Below are 20,764 nucleotides of genomic sequence, written 5' to 3' on the forward strand. Positions count from 1 at the left end.
AGATGATACTCTCAGCAAATCAAGTTCTGTTTAAATTAAACAGCTAATTGTGATTAATATTTTTTCTTGGCAGATATATCTATGCGATTATACCATATCTTCTACGATCAGTCGAGGGGAGAAGAAACATATTAATCCCATGAAGTTCATATACCATTTATGAACAAAATATTCACATGGCTTTTGCTTCTTGTATTATTCCGCGGATTGATATATCAGCTTAGTGTTGCAGGAATGCAAATTATTTTTTTCTATTCATCCATATATGGAATTAAATAACAATGAGTAGCTTGAAAAGTCATTTATCTTTTGCTCTGTCTGTTATTTTATGGGCTTGTTGACAAAAAATGTCACGGGAGTGAAGTGGTAGTTATTGGGGACCATCTAATTAATTAATTAATCTATATAATCAAGAATGTTCAAGAGGAAAGTTAGAAATCTACAATTAAGGATTGTAGATCCTGACTTTTTATACGGAAAAAATGGCTTTTTGAGTAGATGATCAGATGAGACGTTAAAATAAAATAAATAAATAAAAAACAGAAGTAAAAATAACAAGATTTTGTGCAGATCAAATTAATGATTACTTCTATCATATCCTAAAGCGTGGTGAATCAAATTGAATCACCCCTTTTCCCTTAGCTTGAATCCCTTTTCCATTAGACCCTTAAGCATAAAGAGATGCTAGTTAATTAATTTACAAAACTCTTGACTCTTGGCTTATTTCCAATTAAATTTAGTGGTAAATAGCATCTTTTGCATAAGATTACTAATCAAATTTGGTGAGCTAAATCGCATTACCAACATCTTTCCCGGCGCTACCCAACATTCACGTCCCACTACCAAACCACTGGCAAGAAAGTTTCCAATCTCTTGTCCAGATTATCGGTATGATTAATAGTTTGAACTTAAGAATCGTTGGAAAGTCGAAATCAAATCATGGAGCACGGAATCTTTCTTTTGTACAGTATGATGAAGAGAAATAAACATTCCTTTTCTTCCTTCTCCCATGTGATACGTTTGCATTTTCCACACCTAATTCTCAGTCACGGGGAGAACAGTTCTAGTGGTTTCCCATTTGCCATTAACTTTTTTACAATTCATGGCCCATAAATGAAGCAAAAAAAGTAGTACAGTCACTAAAGCTAGAAAGGTGTATCTCTAATTCTCTAGTACTCCCAAGGAATAAACGACATTTTAGAACATCATTGACGTGTTTTGATGATCCTACCATCCACTTTGTGGGCCAAATGGCGGCATTATGTCTGGCTTGCGTGAATTATATGTCCAACTTTAACGTATGAGCATTTTTTTTTTTTTTTGGGTCTAAAGTCCATCCAAAATACTTTCCTTAATTATCATATCATTAATACTTTGTCATATAACAATTCACATTAAATCAAATTAATTGTTAGGAGGCTTTTTTTTTTAATTAATTAATTTCTTAAGTGGGAGAAAGAGATTTGAATCTTAGAAATATTTTGTTGAGAACGCCAAAAAATATCATTTGACCTGAAAGCTGTTGATGTTAAGAGACTCTATTATGTTTTGTGATTGAAAGTTACTTCATCTGTTTCCTAGCCAAATATTTTAATTGATCAATAATTTTTTTTTTAACTTTGTTTCAAGCATGAGAGGGAATGCAATTGTTGCACCAATGGCTGAATGTCATTCATTATTCCTTCTTTCTTATGGATCTCGCCACCTAGTGAAGGCAAGCTATTAGACAAATTAACAATAAGCTCTTTCATGGTCAAAATGGACAATGGACCTTATGTGGCATGCAATATCAATGCACGTAAAGTGACTTGGTCCTACTTCAGAGGATGATATTTCTCCAAAAGTGACTGAAACTTTTTCTTAATAAAATAAAATAAAATAAAATAAAATAAAAAATAAAAAGAAAAAAAGAAAGAAAAAAGAAACAGAGAGAGAAAATAAAAGAAAGACTGATAAATTTATTCCATTTCCCATAGAGAGGTACATAAGCAAACATCACTAAGGGAAACTTATTCATAAGTATCCCACAAATCAGACTACTGTATCTTGGGAAACGAGCAATTCCCTATTACACCACACACACACTTGCCATGTAAGTTTAAAGTTGCGAAACAAGCAAAAGCCATAGTATGAAAATTAAGAAACGAAATTAAAAAGTGCTTCTATGCACACTTGAAACCATTTGGAACATTCCTTGAACAAACATTGAGAAGCAAGCTGAGGGAAATTGGGATGTTGAGATTAATGCCCAAAATATTAGCTCTGATAGCAGTGCATAGGCAGACAGCAGCCTCCAGATCGGCAAGGCCTTGAATGAGAGAGCAGCAAGGAGTTACTGGTGGGGTGCCAAGGGTAACATTAAGCAAACCGTTGAGCACGTTGGCACACACGCCTAGTTTTAGGGCATCCCTAGGGCATGAAGCTTGGCCAGAAGGACCAGGGTTGGGGTTGGGGTTGGGGTTTGGGCCTCTTCCTGGGTTAGTACCAGGGCATGAGTTACATGCACTAGTCACAATTGCAAAGAAGAGAAGGTTGAGTGAGAAGAAGAGAGCAAGTGAGGCAGAGGTTTTGGAAGCCATTTCCGAACCCTAGTTGTTGTTAGAAGAATAGAAAAAGTTAAAGTAGTACTGATGAGGATGGAGTATTCGAAGTGAGAGGAGGGTTTTTATAGGGTTCAAGCAGGGTGAGGTATTTGATGCGAAGTTGTGAGAATATATTTAAACTATTATCATGAAATAAACACTGACACCATGTGTCTTACACATCTTGAAATTTTAGCTGGCAAAAGCAAGCAAATTCAAGGCCAAGTTTTGGATGCATGTGAGGTGGGTCTTGACAAATTGCCATGTTACTAAGGCCTAGACCTGGCATCAATCGTGGAATCTATTTGAACTATTGTGATCCCCCTAATCAAGTGCACCTCACAGAATCAAGATGTTTGAATTTGAATCTCTCTTGGTAGCATCAATCGTGGGATCATTAATTTCCCTAGCCTTCTGATCAAAGCCGATTCTTCTAACGGTTCCTTCCAAATCAGGCTACATCATAATTGTATACTTCCAACGACTAATAGAAAATCCTATTAATTTTTACTTTTCATTGCGAAAAATAAAAGTCTTCTTTGATGTCACTTCACAATCTATTTTACAGATCGCTCACTCTCACGTTTTTCTATTTTTGATTTTCTGCCAATCTTGACTGCACTTAATGATCAACCATGCAGCTATAGCCAAACGAATCTAATTATACTTCCGGAAAACTTAATTACATCATGATCATCCAAAGAGAACTTCCTTGAAGGGCTAAGAACACTTAATATGATTGTGAAAGACTTTCAATTTAATGGAGGAATATCTTCCATATTGCAATTGGTTAACTTGTGCATTCACTTAACTAGTTCACCTTATAAACAAATTAAGCTATTAGCTATTCCTTCCTTGTTGAGTATCAACTTAACTAAGTGGTTATAAGTTTGCTTTCTTCTTATATATAGCAGTTAATTAAGAGTATGTTTGTTTGGAGAGATTTTAGAGAGGATGGAAAAATTAGGAGAGAAAAGTGGAGAGAAAGAAATTTTAGTAGGTATTTGGTTGGGAGGGAGAGAGGAAAAAAATTTGGTAGGGCCGATGTGTTTTCTTCTCAAACCCAACAAAATGTTTTCTCCCCCAAATAGGGAGAAAATTGAAAGGGAGAGTCTGATTTGCTTGATTGAAAAAAATGTCCATATGCGCTTGGGTTTCTAGTTGCATTATTTTATTTTTATTTTTAAGCTTTTGCTTTCTTGGGCAACGTTGGCTCTTCTTTTATTTTCTTTTTCCTTACGCTTTTTTGGACGTTGCCTCTTCCTTTTTTTCTTTTTTTTATTCTTTTTCTTTTTTTGATTTCTAGGGGCCATGGGCGTGACAGTACTTTTTTTTTTTTTTTTATAACTAGGCGTGATTTTTTTGGGACATGATTTTTATTTTTTTAATAAATTTGGGAAAAAAAAAATTTTTTGTCACTTTTTGTTTTAATTGGGCATAATTTTTTAATAAGGATATATGAGTATATTTAAACAAATTCACTTTTTTCATCACTTCACTTTTTCACTTTCAACCAAACAAAAAAAAAAAAAAAAAAGTTAAAAAAAAATTTTATCCTCCTACTATATTTTCTATCCTTCCATTTTTTCACCCCTCCAACCAAACATTCCAAAAATTCTTCAAGGTCGGCATGTTCTAATCAGAACTTGCTGATGCAAGGAAGTGTCACGGGCAGCCCTAAAACCAACCATGGGCTCCATTATATTGCACTTCATACAAAATTGTGCATCTGGCCGATAATCCCTTGTCAAACACTGTCTAGAGTATATATGTTTTTTTTATCCAATCCGTACCAAGTGGAGCCATCTTAATTCTACTAGCTATAAGATAATACCCTATATTGTTTTTTTGGCTGCAAAGGCAAATTGCAGTATTATATTAATCTAAAGTTTATAATACGTCCCTTCGCGAGAGGTAGACATCCATTGTCATGATGCGTAGCGAGTGGGAAGTTTGTTGCCTCCACGGTACTTGTTAGGGACTAATATGAACCTATTGACTTTTTTTTTTTTCAATTGGATACGAAGAGTTACCCTCCATCGGTGGATGGGGCATACCCTTTGACAGAAGGACGAGAGGAAAGTTGAGACGGCCTCCCGTTGTAGCATGGCACGGCCAGAACTACAAGATCTTGTGTGCCATGCGGGATAGATTAACAACCACCTCATCCCATATAGCTGGTTCCAACCTACCTACCTTTAACTATTTTAATGCCCTGGCCTGTTTGGTTACACGCTTACATTAGTTACTAAGCTTAGCTATTTTGATATATTTCTTAAATATTTTATTTATGATATTTGACTACCCACACCAGGGCGAGGGCAAGTTGAGACTGGCTCTTGTTATAGCACGGCACGGCCAAAACCATAGCACGACCAGAACCACAAGACCCTGTATGCCTTGCGGGACAAACTAACAGTCACCTCATCCCACCTCTAGCTGAATCCACCCTACTTTAAACTACTTTAATGCCCCTTCATCTACTTTAATGCTCTAGATAGTTACACGCTCACGTTACTAAGTTCGGCAATTAATCTATTTCCTAAGTATTATGCACGATTTTTTACTACTTATATACATGACTGGCTTGCACAAACAATATCAATTCGTTACATCTCTTGTTGCAATGGGTTTGTGCTTGGTTTGAATATTTAATTAGCTAGCAGATTATAATAATAGAACTCCTAAATGTTCCACCATTACATTTTAGATGCAAGTGTGGCCTGAACAGCAGATATGTTTAACCCACTTATGAGTAATTAATGTGTGATATTAAACAGAGCTAGCTTAAAAATGTAGAGGTTAACTTTAACTAGCTAGTAATTGCTTCAACATATCTAGAACTACAGTAAAATCAAATTTTCACTCCAAACTATGGGATGATCAATTGCAATATTCTCCAATTTGTCGCTGAAAATCGCTGTTTAGATCACTACAATGGGGTACTGCCAATTTTAATAATTTATTCAATTATTCAAACGGGTAGGTAGTAGATTACAAACTAGTTACTTTGTAATGCCCGAAAATTTTAATTAAAAAATTTATATTATTTTTTGGTAAATTTGATATTATTTTAACTTATAGTGTCTGTTATAAAATAATTATTTTTTATCATAAGATCAAGACACCATTCAATTTTTGATGTGCAAGGAGTTCAAACTTTAGATCTCTTGTTCAAATATAAACAAAAATCTCAAATAACTCCTCTCAAAGTAAAATTTTATTCAAAAAAAATTCTAACATATAAGAATCATTTGAGTGATGAATGATATCTAGCAAGGATCACATTCTAGCAACCTCCTATGGCAATGTCTGATTAGCTAATCTGATATAAATATAAAAGGCATTGTGTTCGAGTGAAACAATAAGCAAATAAAATATCAACTAGAGTGGCTTGATAAATTCAGAATGTTCCAACATAAAAATATAGGGAAACAAAAGGAACACGATAGTTGTGTATTACGAAACTATTGGCCATACTGCATAAAAAGTTTAAGCACGATATCACAAATATGAAATCCAAGATACCATGTCTTGTGTATTTCCCTAGTAGGAATGATCATTCTTATTTATTGCCCTTATGGGTAAGGTTACTTAAAAATATATGTCACCACTCACCACCAGTCAAAATCCCATCTACCATCAAAACATCACAACCTCCATAACACCAATTACATAATTCGAATAAATAGCTCTTACCCCATGCAGGGTGGGGTCATAGACATAATGTCATGGCAAAAGATTCCATTATGATGGGTACAAGCAATATCAATTTAGGCTTGGAAAGCCAATAGCACAAGAGTAATAAGAAAGTAATATGATATTTAAAGGTATCTTAATAAATAATGATACGTACAATATGTAAAATCCCAATGCCTTAAGGATATTCAAGAAACTTGAAAATTTATCAATAATGAATATCGAATGGGTTCACGTTCATCGATGAATATGGATGCACTCACGCAAGGGGAGTCGCGTGCAAAGTCGGTTTCATAATCAAGCAATGAGAGGGTCGGCCAAAAAGAGTTGACATCAGTGTGTAAGGACTCAATTAACTCTTGTCTTATCTAATATGAGTCCTAACAAGTATTGAACTATGGCCGCCAGGTTGATAACTAACTACAAATTTGCTTTTCATCTAAGTAACCTGAGTAGGTTTTATAAACAAGCCATGAGAGCGTTGGCAGAAGAGTTTCAACGTTTACGACTCAATTACCATCTTTTATCTACTAGGCATGGATTATCGGAATTGACAAACACTGGCTTAATTAACTTGAGAGGGAGAAAGAGAGAGACAGAAAATATAGAGGGGGTTGGCAGCTACATAGAGAGTACTAGGACAACACCAAAGTAGAATAAATAAATAAGCAGTAGGCAATTACGGGTCAAGGCTATTTCCCAAAGTATCCCTACTTAAATCACCTTTTTTTCCCTCTAAAAAAATCACCTTTTTTCAAAATTTTTTTTTTTTTTTAAGAAGAGAAAAAGGATTTTTGCTCAAGTACAACCAAAGATTAAAAGCCAATATGATCTTAATTTTTTTAATATCTAATAATAAATTACAAAAATGAGAAATAATATTAAAAGTTTTGAGATGTCACATTTATGAAATTTCTTAAGAATGAAAATCAATTCTCATTAACTTGACAAATAATGATTACAGAGTAGTTTATATACAATCAGAGAGAGAGAGAGAGAGAGAGAGAGAGAGAGAGAGAGAGAGAGAGAGAGAGAGAGAGAGAGAGAGAGAGAGAGAGAGAGAGAGAGAGAGAGAGAGAGAGAGAGAGAGAGAGAGAGAGAGAGTAACTGCTATAACTAACTTGCTTAACAACTAATAATGACTTGTAACTAACTAAAACAAAGAAGCACAACCAACTACACTCATGCTTCTCACTGGCTCACTTAACAGGGGCTGAACTACATGTAGCTTTGCTAAAGACTACTCAAAAAGTACTTGCCGTTTAGCCTACATCCTTTGCAGCAGCTTCTGCATACTTCTCCCTTTTGTTTCTTTAACTTCTGATACTCCCCCTTAGGATGGACATCATGAGAATGAATATTGAGAATGCCCATCCTGGTATAAGAAGACTAGAAAATTGGTTCAAATTCAAAGCCTTGGTCAATGGATCTGCCAACTGGGATTGTGTCCTAATGTCCATGAACTTTATAACACCAACTTGCACTTTATCTTTTACAATGTGGCAATCTATCTCTATGTGTTTTGTACGCTCGTGGAACAATGGATTAGTGCCTATATGAATTGCTGATTGACTATCACTAAACAGTAAGGCAACTTGATCATGCTTGACATTCAAATCCTTAAGCAAATACAAAATCCAAGTCACTTCACACACTGCAATTGCCATTACTTTGTATTTTGATTCTGCTGTAGATTTTGACACTGTATTTTGCTTCTTTGATTTCCAAGAAACTAAAGAATCATCAAGGAAAACACAATAACCTATAATGGATCTCCTTGAGTCAATGCATGTTGCCCAATCTACATTAGCAAATACTTTATATGCAAAAAGGATTCGGATGAAAAAAAAAAAAAAAAAAAAGCCCTTGACATGGGGTTCCTTTGAGATACTGAATTACCCTGTATGCTGCCTTGAGGTGAGGCTCTCTAGGCTTAGATATAAATTGACTTAATCTATGTACAGAGTAAGTAATGTTTGGTCTGAAAATAGTAAGGAACAACAACCTTCCTATTAACCTTTTATACACACTAGCATCAGGCAGTGACTTCCCTTCATCCTTGCTGAGCCCTAAATTGATTTCCATGGGAGTTTCACAAACTTATAGCGAAGCATCCCAACATCATTGATTATTTCAAGTGCATATTTTCTTTGACACAATGATATACCTTTCTTAGATTTGGCAACCTCCAAACCCAGGAAATATTTCAAGCTTCCTAGGTCTTTCAACTTAAATTTCTTATCCAAGACCACCTTCAAATCTGCTACAGCTTGAGGATCATTGCTGGTAATGAGTATATCAACTACATATACCAAAAGTGCCATGAAAGAAGTGCTAGTCTACTTGATGAACAAGGAGTAATTTGCTTTTGATTGCAAAAAAACATGCTACAACAGAGTAGTTAAAAATTTCAAATACCATTGTCTTGAGGCTTGCTTAAGGCCATACAAAGACTTATTCAATTTACAAACAAGCTCCCCCTTGCTGTGCAGGCTAGGAGGAAGAGACATGTACACTTCTTCATGTAAATCACCATAAAGAAAAGCATTGTTGATATCTAATTGATGAAGAGTCCAGCTATGTATAGTAGCCAAAGCCAAGAAGAGTTTAATAGTCACCATCTTTGTAACAGGAGAGAAGGTTTCGATGTAGTCTAAACCCTCTTTCTGAGTATAACCCTTGGCAACCAACCTTGCTTTGTACCTTTCCACAATGCCATCTGACCTATACTTGATTTTGAACACCCACTCACAACCAACAACTCGTTTATTGGGTGGCAAAGTGACAAGAGACCATGTGTTACTAAGTTCTAAGGCCTAAAGTTCACCTGCCATGGCAACATCCCAATTTGGCTCACCAACTACTTGATGGTAATGCACAGGTTCTTTAAGAGTAGAAATACTATTGCAAAAATGGGAATGGGTAGAAGACAATTTGAGATTGGAAACATAATTGGCAATAGGATATTTGGTAGAAACAACATTGCACTTATAGGCTTGAAGATAAGAAGGTGGTTTGGACAGCCTAGTAGACCTCCTAGGTAAAGGATCAACAGGCATAGCAAGAGTGGAAATAGGTAAAGAATTAGTAGGCATGACAGGAGTGGATTCAAAAATAGAATTGTCAGGGATGGACTCAGAATTGAGAGAAGTAGTATCAATAATATCATTAGGAATAAAGACAGACTAATCATCAGGGAGATCAATGATCTTCAAGAAATTGATTGTCAACAGGCGTTGAAGGATCTGGAATATGTATAGAATGATGAATGGAATCAGTGATAGGTAATGCTGGTGCATCAAGAATACAAATTTGAGAAAAAAGATCATCTTGTGATAGTGGAGTGAAGGAAGGAAGAGACTGAAATGGAAATATTGACTCATGAAAAACAACATCTCTAGAGATGAAATAGGATTTGGTTTGCAAATTCAAGAGTTTATACCCTTTAACTGCATAAGGATAGCCTAAAAAAGCACACTTAGTGGCTCTAGGATCAAATTTTCCTCTATTGTGGGAGAGAGTAGAAGCAAAACACAAATAACCAAATACCCTAAGATGTGAGTAATCAGGGGTTTTGTTCTAGAGAAGTTCAAAATGGGATTTATTATTTAAAAGAGGATAGGTAAGTTTGTTCATGAGGTGTACTACAGTGAGAATGCAGTCACCCCAATAAGCAATGAGGATGTTGGATTGAAGCTTTAAATCTCTTGCAACACACAATATATGTTAATACTTCCTTTCCACAATTGAGTTTTGTTGCGGAGTGGCAACACAACTATGTTGATGTATGATGCCATTGAGCTTTAAGAAATCAACCATTTGAAACTCAAGTCCATTGTCAATCCTAAAAACTTTAATGGATTTATCGAATTGATTTTTGATCATGATATAGAAGGATTGTAAGATAGGTCTAGTTTCAGACTTAGATTTCATAAGATAGACCCAAGTTGATCTAGTACAATCATCAACTGTACTGAGAAAGTACTTATGACCATCAACAGTAGGCACAAAATAAGGACCCCAAATATCACAGTGAACTATGTCAAAGGCAAAATCAAACAAATGATTATGAAAAGGAAAATGAAGCCTTTTATGCTTAGCAAGAGGAAAAATCTCACAAATTTCATTAGAAACAAGATTCATAGGAATTACATTTTACATAGCAGAAAATTTGGCATTAAAGGGATGTCCAAGCCTAAAATGCCAAATAGAAGTTGGAATCTTGACATTATTGATCATATGAGACTGAGTATTATTGAAAACAGATTAAAAGACAAAATTAAAAACTAACTGAAAAGGAGAAGCCTGGGACATAATTGGAATGGCACAAGTATTAGAGGCGCTATGCTAGAGTAGGTACAACCTATCATGAACTTCACCCACACCAATTGTCCTTCAACAAGTGAGGTCTTGTATAAAACAAAAAGTGGATAGAAAGATAAGACAACAAGAAACCCTTTTGGTGAGTTGACTGAGAGACAGAAGGTTGAAGGAAAATGATGGAACACAAAGAACAATGGTTAAATTCAAGGTCTCAGAGAGACATATAGAACCAATATGAATCACCATAGCAGTTTCACCATTAGGAAGCTCAACGACACAGTAAATAGCAGTATAATCAATCAATAAATGAACATAATGCACTACATGATTTGTTGTCCTAGTGTCAATGGCCCAAGTATCACCACCAAAGGCTATCCTATTACAATTTTGGCAAAAAAGACTAAATGCCTCAAAACCAAGCAATTAGAATGCATCATACCTGGCATGGTGAGAGCATTTTGTGGCATTAGATGAAGAGGAAGCAACTGAATTGGCCTTAACCACATTATTGCCCATGTGAGTTTCCTTGCTTCCAATATTGAGTTGAGTAGCTTGCATTTGAGTGCCTAACACGGTCAAGAATTGTTGGCATCGCTCTTGAGTGAAAGGAAACTGAGCAGATGTGGAATCTTTATTTGCATGATCTTCTTGAGCATTAACCTGATTCACCACAAAGTTCTTGCCTTTAGGCTTGAAACTTGGTGGAAAGCCATGTAACTTAAAGCACTTTTCCATGACATAACCAAGCTTCTCGCAGTGTGTACAGATAGGCCTATCCTTTCCTCTTGAATTATTTCCTCCAAAAACAACAGAATTACCAAAAAAACCAAAAAACTTGAAGTTGAAGTTGGGACTAGAACCCTTCACTGCTAGAGTAGTAGATTCTACATGAAACAAATTGCTATGTCCCACACTTCTTTGCCTCTCTTCCTGAATCAATAGGGAATAAACCTTGTTAATAGATGGCACTGGATCCATTAACAAGATTTGTCCTTTGATCTGAGAGTAAGAGTCATTAGGCCTCATCAAAAACTACATCACTGACTCTTAAAGATGAAGATCTTCAAGCTTCTAAGTCAAATTGCAAGTGCACTTTCCACAAGAACAAGTTGGAATAGGCCTAACATTCTGAAGTTCATCCTAATAAACCTTCAATTGAGTGAAATAGGTGGTAATTGAGGAATCACCTTGATTGATTGAAGTAATGTCTTTCTAAAGTTGAAAAACCCTAAGACTATTGCCTTGTGAATGTGTGCCTTTAAGATCATTCTAGATTTCCAATGCTGTATCTCTGTAAGCAATTCTAATTTGAATCTGAGGTGAAACTGCCTTCATCAGCCAAGAACCTACCATGTTATCACAACAATTCCAAGCATCAATTGTTACTGGAGTTTTCACCAATGGAGAAGAAAGAGTGATGTTGCCATTGACAAAACGAAACTTGTTCTTGGCAATCAAAGTCTTCTTCATTGATCGTGCCCAAGCATGATAATTCTCACCAATCAAGGCCTCAGATACGAGCATGGCTCCAAGACCCTCTGCGTGATGAAGAAACAGAGGATTTGAAATGTCCTTTACCAATGTAGGATCTTGCATAAAGGAAGAAGAAGAATCAAGAATCGAAGCCATTGTAGAAGCTTCAAAGCTTTCATGAAAACCCTAGAGAATTTAGGGAAAAATAGAGCAAAATGGCTTTGATACCATATGAAATTTCTTAAGAATGAAAATCAATTCTCATTAACTAGACAAATAATGATTACATGATAGTTTATATACAATCAGAGAGAGTTGGAGAGACTAACTACTATAACTAACTTGGTTAATAGCTAATAATGATTTATAACTAACAAAAATAGAGTAGCACAACAAACTATACACTCATGCTTCTCACATGCTTACTTAACAAGGGTTGAACTACATGTAGCTTTACTCAAGACTACTTAAAACCTACTTGCCGTTTATCCGTTTAGCCTACATCCTTTTCTGCAACTTCTAATCTGCATACTTCTCCATTGATAGGCCAAGAATGTATTGACCTTTGTGAAATATTAATTGATTAATTAGCCAAGTTTATTAATTAATTAGATTAACATGCAATGTATATGACAGCACAAACAAATCACCAAATAACTAAATATGCAGCGGAAATTAAATGACACGGTAATTTGTTTACGAATGGGAAAAACCTACACAGCAACAACCCCATCGGGTGATTTTAAGGTCACCACTCCCAAGAATTCACTATTATCACAACAAGTCATTACAAGTAAAGGAATCCTAGTACCTTATAATAACCTACAGTTGAACCTTTACCCCAATACCCAATTGGGCTTGTTCTATAGTGACAATCTCTCATTGTATTGCACAGCTTCCAGTATGTGACTAACCAAAAGATACGTGGATCCTAGTACGCGACTTGATCACCAACTTAAGAAGGATGTTGGCTGCAAAGTTCTTATGTTCATCATACGATGAAGATCACAAAGTTGCTTGGTCACAAAACCCTACGATATACAAACATAGCAGCTTCTTTAAGAGAAAGATGAACTAGGGCAAACTCTATCTCCGATCACAATTTGTATGAACAAAACTTTGCTCTACACTTGTGCTACTTGTGTCACCTTTGACGGCCCTTAAAATAATTCTTATATATGTTTAGGGTTGTGAGAAAAGAAAACTCAAACACATACTCACAGATTAGATGAAAAACAGCTCTGAAAAACTAAGTTTCGTAAACCTCAATAGATAGCCATCTATTGAGATAGCTGTCGAGCCACGGGCTTCAACAGCTTTTAAACCTTGATAGATACTAGCTGTTGAGATTTAAAATCTAGCACTTTCTTACTTAATTCTTGAACATACTTGCATAGCTTTAACACTTGAACTTAAAACCTTGTTCCTTGAAATATTAAATACATTCTAGATCTACCCAATTACAAGTAAAGTGCATTTTGTCAAAGGATTAGTCAATTACATAAAATGTTGACATATGTTCCTAACATGAATCACATATGTCCTAATATCCCTTCTATTTCTTTAACTTCTAATAACATTCTTAATCAATATTATTTAAGACTTCAAGCACAATATATAATATTGATAAAAACATATAACTCATTAATAAATAAATATAGATGCACGCAAGACAAGACTTGTTCATAGAGTGAAGATCCAAAATGGTAAAAACACTATGGGCAAAAGCCAATTCACCTAATCTACTATAAAAATTGTTGCAATACAAAATAACTTACTAGACCTCTAGCATGAGTAGTAGACACAGTATCCGAGTTCCCCGCTTTGGCTGCAACTGTTGAACCAGCTTTAGTCTTCAAAGTGACTTGGTGTCATAAGCCGATTGCTGACCGCCAATGTCAACCAATATCTCGGTTACTTTAAAACCACTTGAAGATTTTGTAATGATTCTATGGTTTCACAATAGCAATCCAACAACATAGGTGGTGATCTGTTTTTTTTTTTTTTTTTGAAATCTTTTCTCATGTGTATATCAATCGGTGATCAGGATGAAAGACTTGAACATTTTGGTAAAGTTTTTTTTTTATTCAATATTTGTGTTGTCTTTCTCTTTGGAATATTAGGTTTTGTGTTTTTTGTTTTTATAAGGTGTACAAATCATGGGTTAATTGGCTACAACTGAATCGAGAAAGCGAAGTCGGTTGCTTTCCATAAGAGGCTCACTTGATCAAAACTGAGGTGAACTTGACTAAAATTCTCCAGACTTGCATAGTGACAATTTCCACTTGACTTTATCCTTGATTACAAATGATATTGAAACTTCATCATTATAAGTAAAATATTTGTAAAGATTACAACTAAATTTGTCATGGAATTATCTAACACCTAAATTACCTAACACTCTCTAAACTTTTCATTTGAGCAATTAACCCTCTTAATTTTATAATTTTGTGGATTTGAGGCATTGCAGTTAATCTTATATGTGAGCAATCACGTGGATTTGAGATATATCTAAAGAGGTGGGGTTAGAATTATGGTTAAATGATTAAATTTATTATTTTCAAACAATTTAAGCTTTTGGGAGAATTAGTAATTTAACATAGTATTAGAGGAAGAGATCTTGAATGTGAATCATGTCTCCACCCTAGCTCTCTTTTTCTTTTTCTTTTTCTTTTTCTTTTTTAAATGTTAGAATTTCTAGTGTTGGCTAATTCCATGCCAAATTTCAATTATATTTGCAAATCATATCCATGTATCTGTTCTGTATAGAATTGTATTTGCAATTGAGATATAAGAGGATTAGAAGTTGAATTGGAGTAATAGAATTTAGAATTTCGCTCAAGTGAGTTGGCCGTGTTAGGCGAGTTTCGAGCAAAGCGGACAAGTTTTAATATTCTGTTAGTCAGAGCATTTTTCAAAACTTAAGAGAAATCAGTTGCCTTTGTTTTTTGTTGTTCCCAACCAATTTACCCCTCTTTTGTATCTCATAAAACCATTGAATTTACATCCTAATCAGTAGAGAGAAGTGTGAGAGAGCTACGTATTCCATAAGGGTAACACCCATTGTAGCCTCCATACTTTCACCCTTTTCCAATTGCCCCTAAATCCATTGAGAGGAGATCTAGGTAAATCATCTTGATATCCTTGAATGATCATTGATTAATGGAGCTTGGTTTTGAAAATCACTGCAGGATCAATCTCAAAAAAACCTTCAAGAGGCCTTGAAGTAAGTTTGGATGTTGGAATGAGCCTACTTTATCTATACTCACTCGATAATTTATAACTGCTAAAGATAATTCACTAAGCTTGTACAGTTGTTTCCTTAATTTTCAGGTTGAAATTGTAATATGCTTCCGTTTTCTTTGTGTGCTAGATAGCTAAATAAGCTGCTTGAATTGGTATTGTTCTTCAGCCTGTTTCAATAGTAAAATTTATCCCATAAAACCAATCCTTAGATATTACAATAACTACAATATGGTACACAGGGCCATGCCATTGCTTTTACTAAATTTTGGGCAATATTTGGTGATTTAGCTTTTAGAGGAGAAAATGAGGTTTTGCCCTTTTTTTAAAAAATATCCAACATTTTGCCCTATTTCTGAAACTATTTAAGAAAATGCCCCTATTTTGAAACTCGATTTTCTAAAAATCAAGTATCAATTTAAAACACGATTTTTAGACAATCGAGTTATAGCAAACTGAAAAATTTTTAAAAAAAATTCTGAAACTTGAGTTCATGGAACTCGAATTCCTTGAAAAAATTTAAGTAGAACTCGAGTTCAAAAAAAAAAAAATTCTAAGTCCACGTTTACTATAACTCGATATTCCAAAAATCGAGTTATACATTTGAAACTCGACTTTTAGAAAATTGAATTTCAAAATAAGGGTATTTCCCTAATTAGTTTCAGATATGAGATATTTTGTTGGAAAATTTGTGAGAAACGGGTAAAAACCCATTTTGGCCAGCTTTTAGATGACTACAAATCAGGTGGAAACCTGAAACACCAAGATTGATATTTAATGATGTAGAATGGACATACTTTCTTTTAAAAGAGATCATCAAAAGTCAAAAATCAAATCACATAAGCACAATCTACCCCACTTTTTGGGCCAGATTTGGAATCATGTGACATTTCGGTGACCCGAAAGAAATTGGCGTGAGGATCAAAACTCATGCATGTAAGCATAATATTCTCCACTTTTTGGGAAAATTATTTCATTTAGGCCCATGGGGCACCCAAATTTAATTAATAAAATTTTAGAGACTTTTTCCCTTCTTTCTTCTTTTTTTTTTTTTTTTGTGTGGATTCCATAATTCTATTTGTAAATGTGAGGACTCATTTTTAAGATAGACATGGGCAACCCACTACATCAATTTAATGACTATATCGATGGTTAAGGCTATAAAAGAAACCGTTACCATTACATACTCGAAATCATAGGCATTAATTGTCTTGTATATATGAATTCTCAAATTCAAACCATTTATTGGACAAATAGTTCTACAAAAATGTGACCCATATAACTAGCAAATATAAAGTTCTCCCTCAAAGAAATTTCACGTGTTGAAAATCTAAACTAAAAATATCCATTTATCTTTGTAACACATTTTGATTAATTATGTCTTCACAAGCAATCTATCATTTCTTAATAGTTTAAATTTTTAGGACAATTGGTAATTTATCATGATATCAGAGTAGGGTTTATGAATATTCAAACTATGACCCTATTTTACCTCCAATTTAAGAAGTTAAAAAAATCTCATGTTTTATATTCATTATTTTTTAATAATTTAAGTTTTTTGAACAATTGATAATTTACATCAATAGTTTCTCAAAAAAAAAGAAGATAATTTACATCAATGTTTTTGAATGCTTTTATTTCTAAATTCATGTACAAGCCTCTTTTTTGGAAAATATCTCCCTGAGCTACTACTTTGGAAAGGAAAGGAAGGGAGAAACACAAAAAATTCTTATGTGACATTTTTAATAGACTCATTAAAGCATTTTATTTATTTATATTTTTAAGAACTGGCTTACTTCACAAGCAATTTTTTTTTTTTAATTAAGGATGTTAATGTTATGTTATAGTAATGACACCTAAAAAATAGTAAGCTGCAAATAATTATAAATATTTCCTATACCTAATTCTCCATCTAATTTGTAAAAAGGCAGCCTACGTACATTACAGTAAGTTTTTAATATTGTTTTATAAATAAATCTAAAAATGTGATTTTTTTTTTTTTTTTTTTTGAGTTTCTAAATAAGCTTTACCCACACAGACCTTTTGAGTTTTGAATCTCTTGACTGGTTATAGACATGATTAGTCATCCTTCCTTAAAAAATGGAATCATAAACCATTAAGGTTCACGGGTGTGACTAACTTGGCAATTTGGTCAATTTTGTGGTCCAAACGAATCAAAAGTACTTCATTAAAATATTAAATATATAAAAAAATACACTCCTATTATTGGCCTAGAATCTCATGCTTTGCCAGCTAAATTTTAGGCCAGCGCTGCTTTACAATAACATGCATCCACTCTCATGTTGTCTAAGTGAAACCAAGCGTACTTAACTGCAGTGCTGTATAAATACCAGGTCACATGGCCAGTCTTTTTACCACCACAACAAAATCACTGTGGTACTAATTAGTACTGATCTTACTCAATTTTACACTTAGTAGTGAAGTTTAGTTTGAGATATGGATTCCAAGAGATCTCTGTCAGCTGCTTTGTTCATATCAGTTAACCTTCTCTTCTTTGCCATTGTTAGTGGTTGTTACACTTGTCCTAGTCTTCCTAAGCCTAATCCAAACCCAAACCCTAAACCAAGCCCTACTACTGTCCCGCAGAGCTGCCCCAGAGATGCACTAAAGCTAGGGGTCTGTGCTAAGGTGCTTAATGGAGCAGTTGGGACAGTCATCGGGTCCCCACCAGATACCCCATGCTGCTCACTACTTGCAGGGCTTGTCGATCTTGAAGCTGCTGTTTGCCTTTGCACTGCCATTAAAGCCAACATTCTTGGCATCAACCTTAACATTCCCATTTCACTTAGCTTGCTTATCAATACTTGTGGGAAGAAGCTCCCCTCTGACTTCCAATGTGCCTAGGGATTTCTTTATATATATATATATATATATATATATATATATATATATATATATATATATATATATTTCTGTTGTAATGTTGCTGGGACTTTTTTTTTTTTTTTTTTTTTTTTTTGGGTTTCATTCATGTTGTGTTTTCTAGTTGTTTTGAAGCAAGTGTTCAATAATGTTGAACCAACAATTTACGACTCTGCATTGTAATTGTGGGCTTAGACTGATTTTCATTCTGCAGTGGCAATTATACTTTACTGTGTATCTTGATTTATTGTTAGGCTAAATAAGAATGATGAATAAGGAAAAAAGACGATCATATCTTCATGAATAATTGTTCATAATACATAAACAAAGTGGCGCCAAGAAGTCTTGGACCATTCAGTATACTAACTTAAATATGATATGTTGGTGTCCATACTCAAATGTGCACTTCGACGATTCTGCATAGTACGCACAAGCAAGTATGCCATGTTATTAAAAGCATGCATTATTCACTTTGCTATGGCAAATTGGTCAGGCTAAACTGAGTGACATCTAGATGAGCTGAAGAAAGAAAAAACCACTTTCGTGAGATGACATGAAATTGCAGGATAATTTTTTAGGACAAGCAAAAATGCAGGATAACTGGATAACGGATTTTTGTATTGTTTGACACAATATTAACTGCACCGAGGCAACGTTAAATTGCTTCCTCGACAAAGTATATTAGCAGCTTAACTAGTATACCAAGATTAGCACAGTGTTAAGCGGAACTGTATTAGAACCTAGCAAGTTCAAGAGGTTAGCCTCTGCGAAGTACTATACCCTGAACCTGAAGTCTCACGTGGGTGGGAGTTTGCAAGGAATATTTACAGGAATATATCGTAAGGTGTTTTCCATGTAAAAGTATATTTAGGGTTCTTCTACAACTATGGCATTTGCTACAACCATGTAGAGAAGTTAACTATGAGTGGTGGACAATCATTTACGCATGAACTCATTAATTTTTTTTTTCCTCCCACCACTTATAATTGACTACTTTAGTAAGTTGTGTCAAAAATTATGACACAAAAGTTGTAATTGGCTATATCTTTTGTTTGTAGGTGATGTTAACGGATGTCCTTAAGGCAATTGTTATTGAACTATAATAGGAAATTTTTGGCATCACTTTTATAGAAAATATTAAAGCTGTCAATAACATTTATTATTTTATCATTCTCCCAATAAAATGTTTTTAAATATAGTTCATAAACCAATACTCTTAGACATTAGTTAACATTTCCCTTTGTTTGTATATGGTAAGAAACTAGTAGGAAGGAAAGGGTAAGTGCTCATCATGTTCTTTGATCACCTCCTATGTTTATACACAGTGTATATAGAGTAAAACTTTGTCATATATATATATATATATATATATATATATTTGTGCCATATCCCCAAAAGATTAGTCAAATTATAATTAAGAATCTCATAACCATCTATATCTATGATCAAAATTAATAATAAATAACCAATATGAGGACTCAATAACACATTGTTACAATTGAATCCAATCAAATCGCTATACCCAAAAAGACTAGTCAAATTAAAATTATGGCTCATTGTAATTGTTTATATTGAGTTCAACCTAATAAACACTTGATATAAATCTTAGCAAGCACTCCCATAACACAAATCGCTATACCCATGCAATCTAGAATATCACACGAGTAAATTTCATATATATATATATATATGCATTTAGTTCATCTTTGGCATTTGTATAATATATCTGAACGACAATATCGCCTGCACCTACTTGGAGTTTGCTTTACCAGATTCTTTCGTACCAAATAACATGTTCAGTGCAAGTTGTAGGTTTCGAAATTATTATGTCACAAGAAAAAACAGTGAAGCCCACAGAAATTCCCTCGCAAGAAACACTAATTAATTAAATGAGGAACTTTAATATAAAACGCTAATGTGAACTAACTCACGAGTTCATATTGAAAATTGGAGGGAGAGAGAAAGAATAATTAGGCTGTGTTCAACTTCAACATGTGAATCAACAGTGTTACACGAAAAAGGATTTTCTCCACGTCCAAATGCAATCTTGGATGCAGACCACTTAAAATCAAGATTTGGATTTACAAGGACTGTGTATTTGATGGCTGATGCCCCCATCCACATGTAAAGCTTCACAAATGAAACAAAGAGACAAATCTGTCATTTCCCTAGAATTTTATTTTTGACGATAGGAATAGGGGGGAACGACATAAAATGCGATGCTAGCTTTATGTTAGTTGTGTTATAGACTTGTGGTCACGTTTGGTTTGCTATACACAGTGTTGGAAAATTTAGACCTCATTGTAACCCAAAGTAACCAGTTTTAAACGGAGCTGATTAATTAATCAATTATCATGTAATTGAATTCAACTTAGGATTAATCAAACCACAAATAATATTGCCAAAAACCGCAAATTAAACAAGTGCAAAAAATAAATAACATGAAAATATGACTACAATGTGAAAAATCAATGGCAACCAAAAATGAAAAAAAAAAAATCCACTTAAAATTGAAATTTATATAATAGACACTGCAAAAAAAAAAAGTCTTATAGCCGCGT

General features: G+C 34.3%; 2 protein-coding genes across 2 annotated transcripts; one reads left to right on the forward strand and one right to left on the reverse strand.

The window, feature by feature from the left end:
• Nucleotides 1-1,940: 1,940 nt before the first annotated feature.
• Nucleotides 1,941-2,680, reverse strand: LOC142613340 (putative lipid-binding protein AIR1B). Its single transcript, XM_075785650.1, has one exon. The coding sequence runs from the start codon at nt 2,577-2,579 to the stop codon at nt 2,163-2,165; it is 417 nt and encodes a 138-aa protein (XP_075641765.1). The 5' UTR covers nt 2,580-2,680; the 3' UTR covers nt 1,941-2,162.
• A 15,024-nt stretch (nt 2,681-17,704) lies between these two features.
• Nucleotides 17,705-18,185, forward strand: LOC142614061 (14 kDa proline-rich protein DC2.15). The gene has a single exon (XM_075786596.1). The coding sequence runs from the start codon at nt 17,778-17,780 to the stop codon at nt 18,183-18,185; it is 408 nt and encodes a 135-aa protein (XP_075642711.1). The 5' UTR covers nt 17,705-17,777.
• Nucleotides 18,186-20,764: the final 2,579 nt, after the last annotated feature.

This window comes from Castanea sativa, chromosome 10 (genome assembly GCF_040712315.1).
Source record: "Castanea sativa cultivar Marrone di Chiusa Pesio chromosome 10, ASM4071231v1".
In the NCBI taxonomy this organism is placed as follows: domain Eukaryota; kingdom Viridiplantae; phylum Streptophyta; class Magnoliopsida; order Fagales; family Fagaceae; genus Castanea; species Castanea sativa.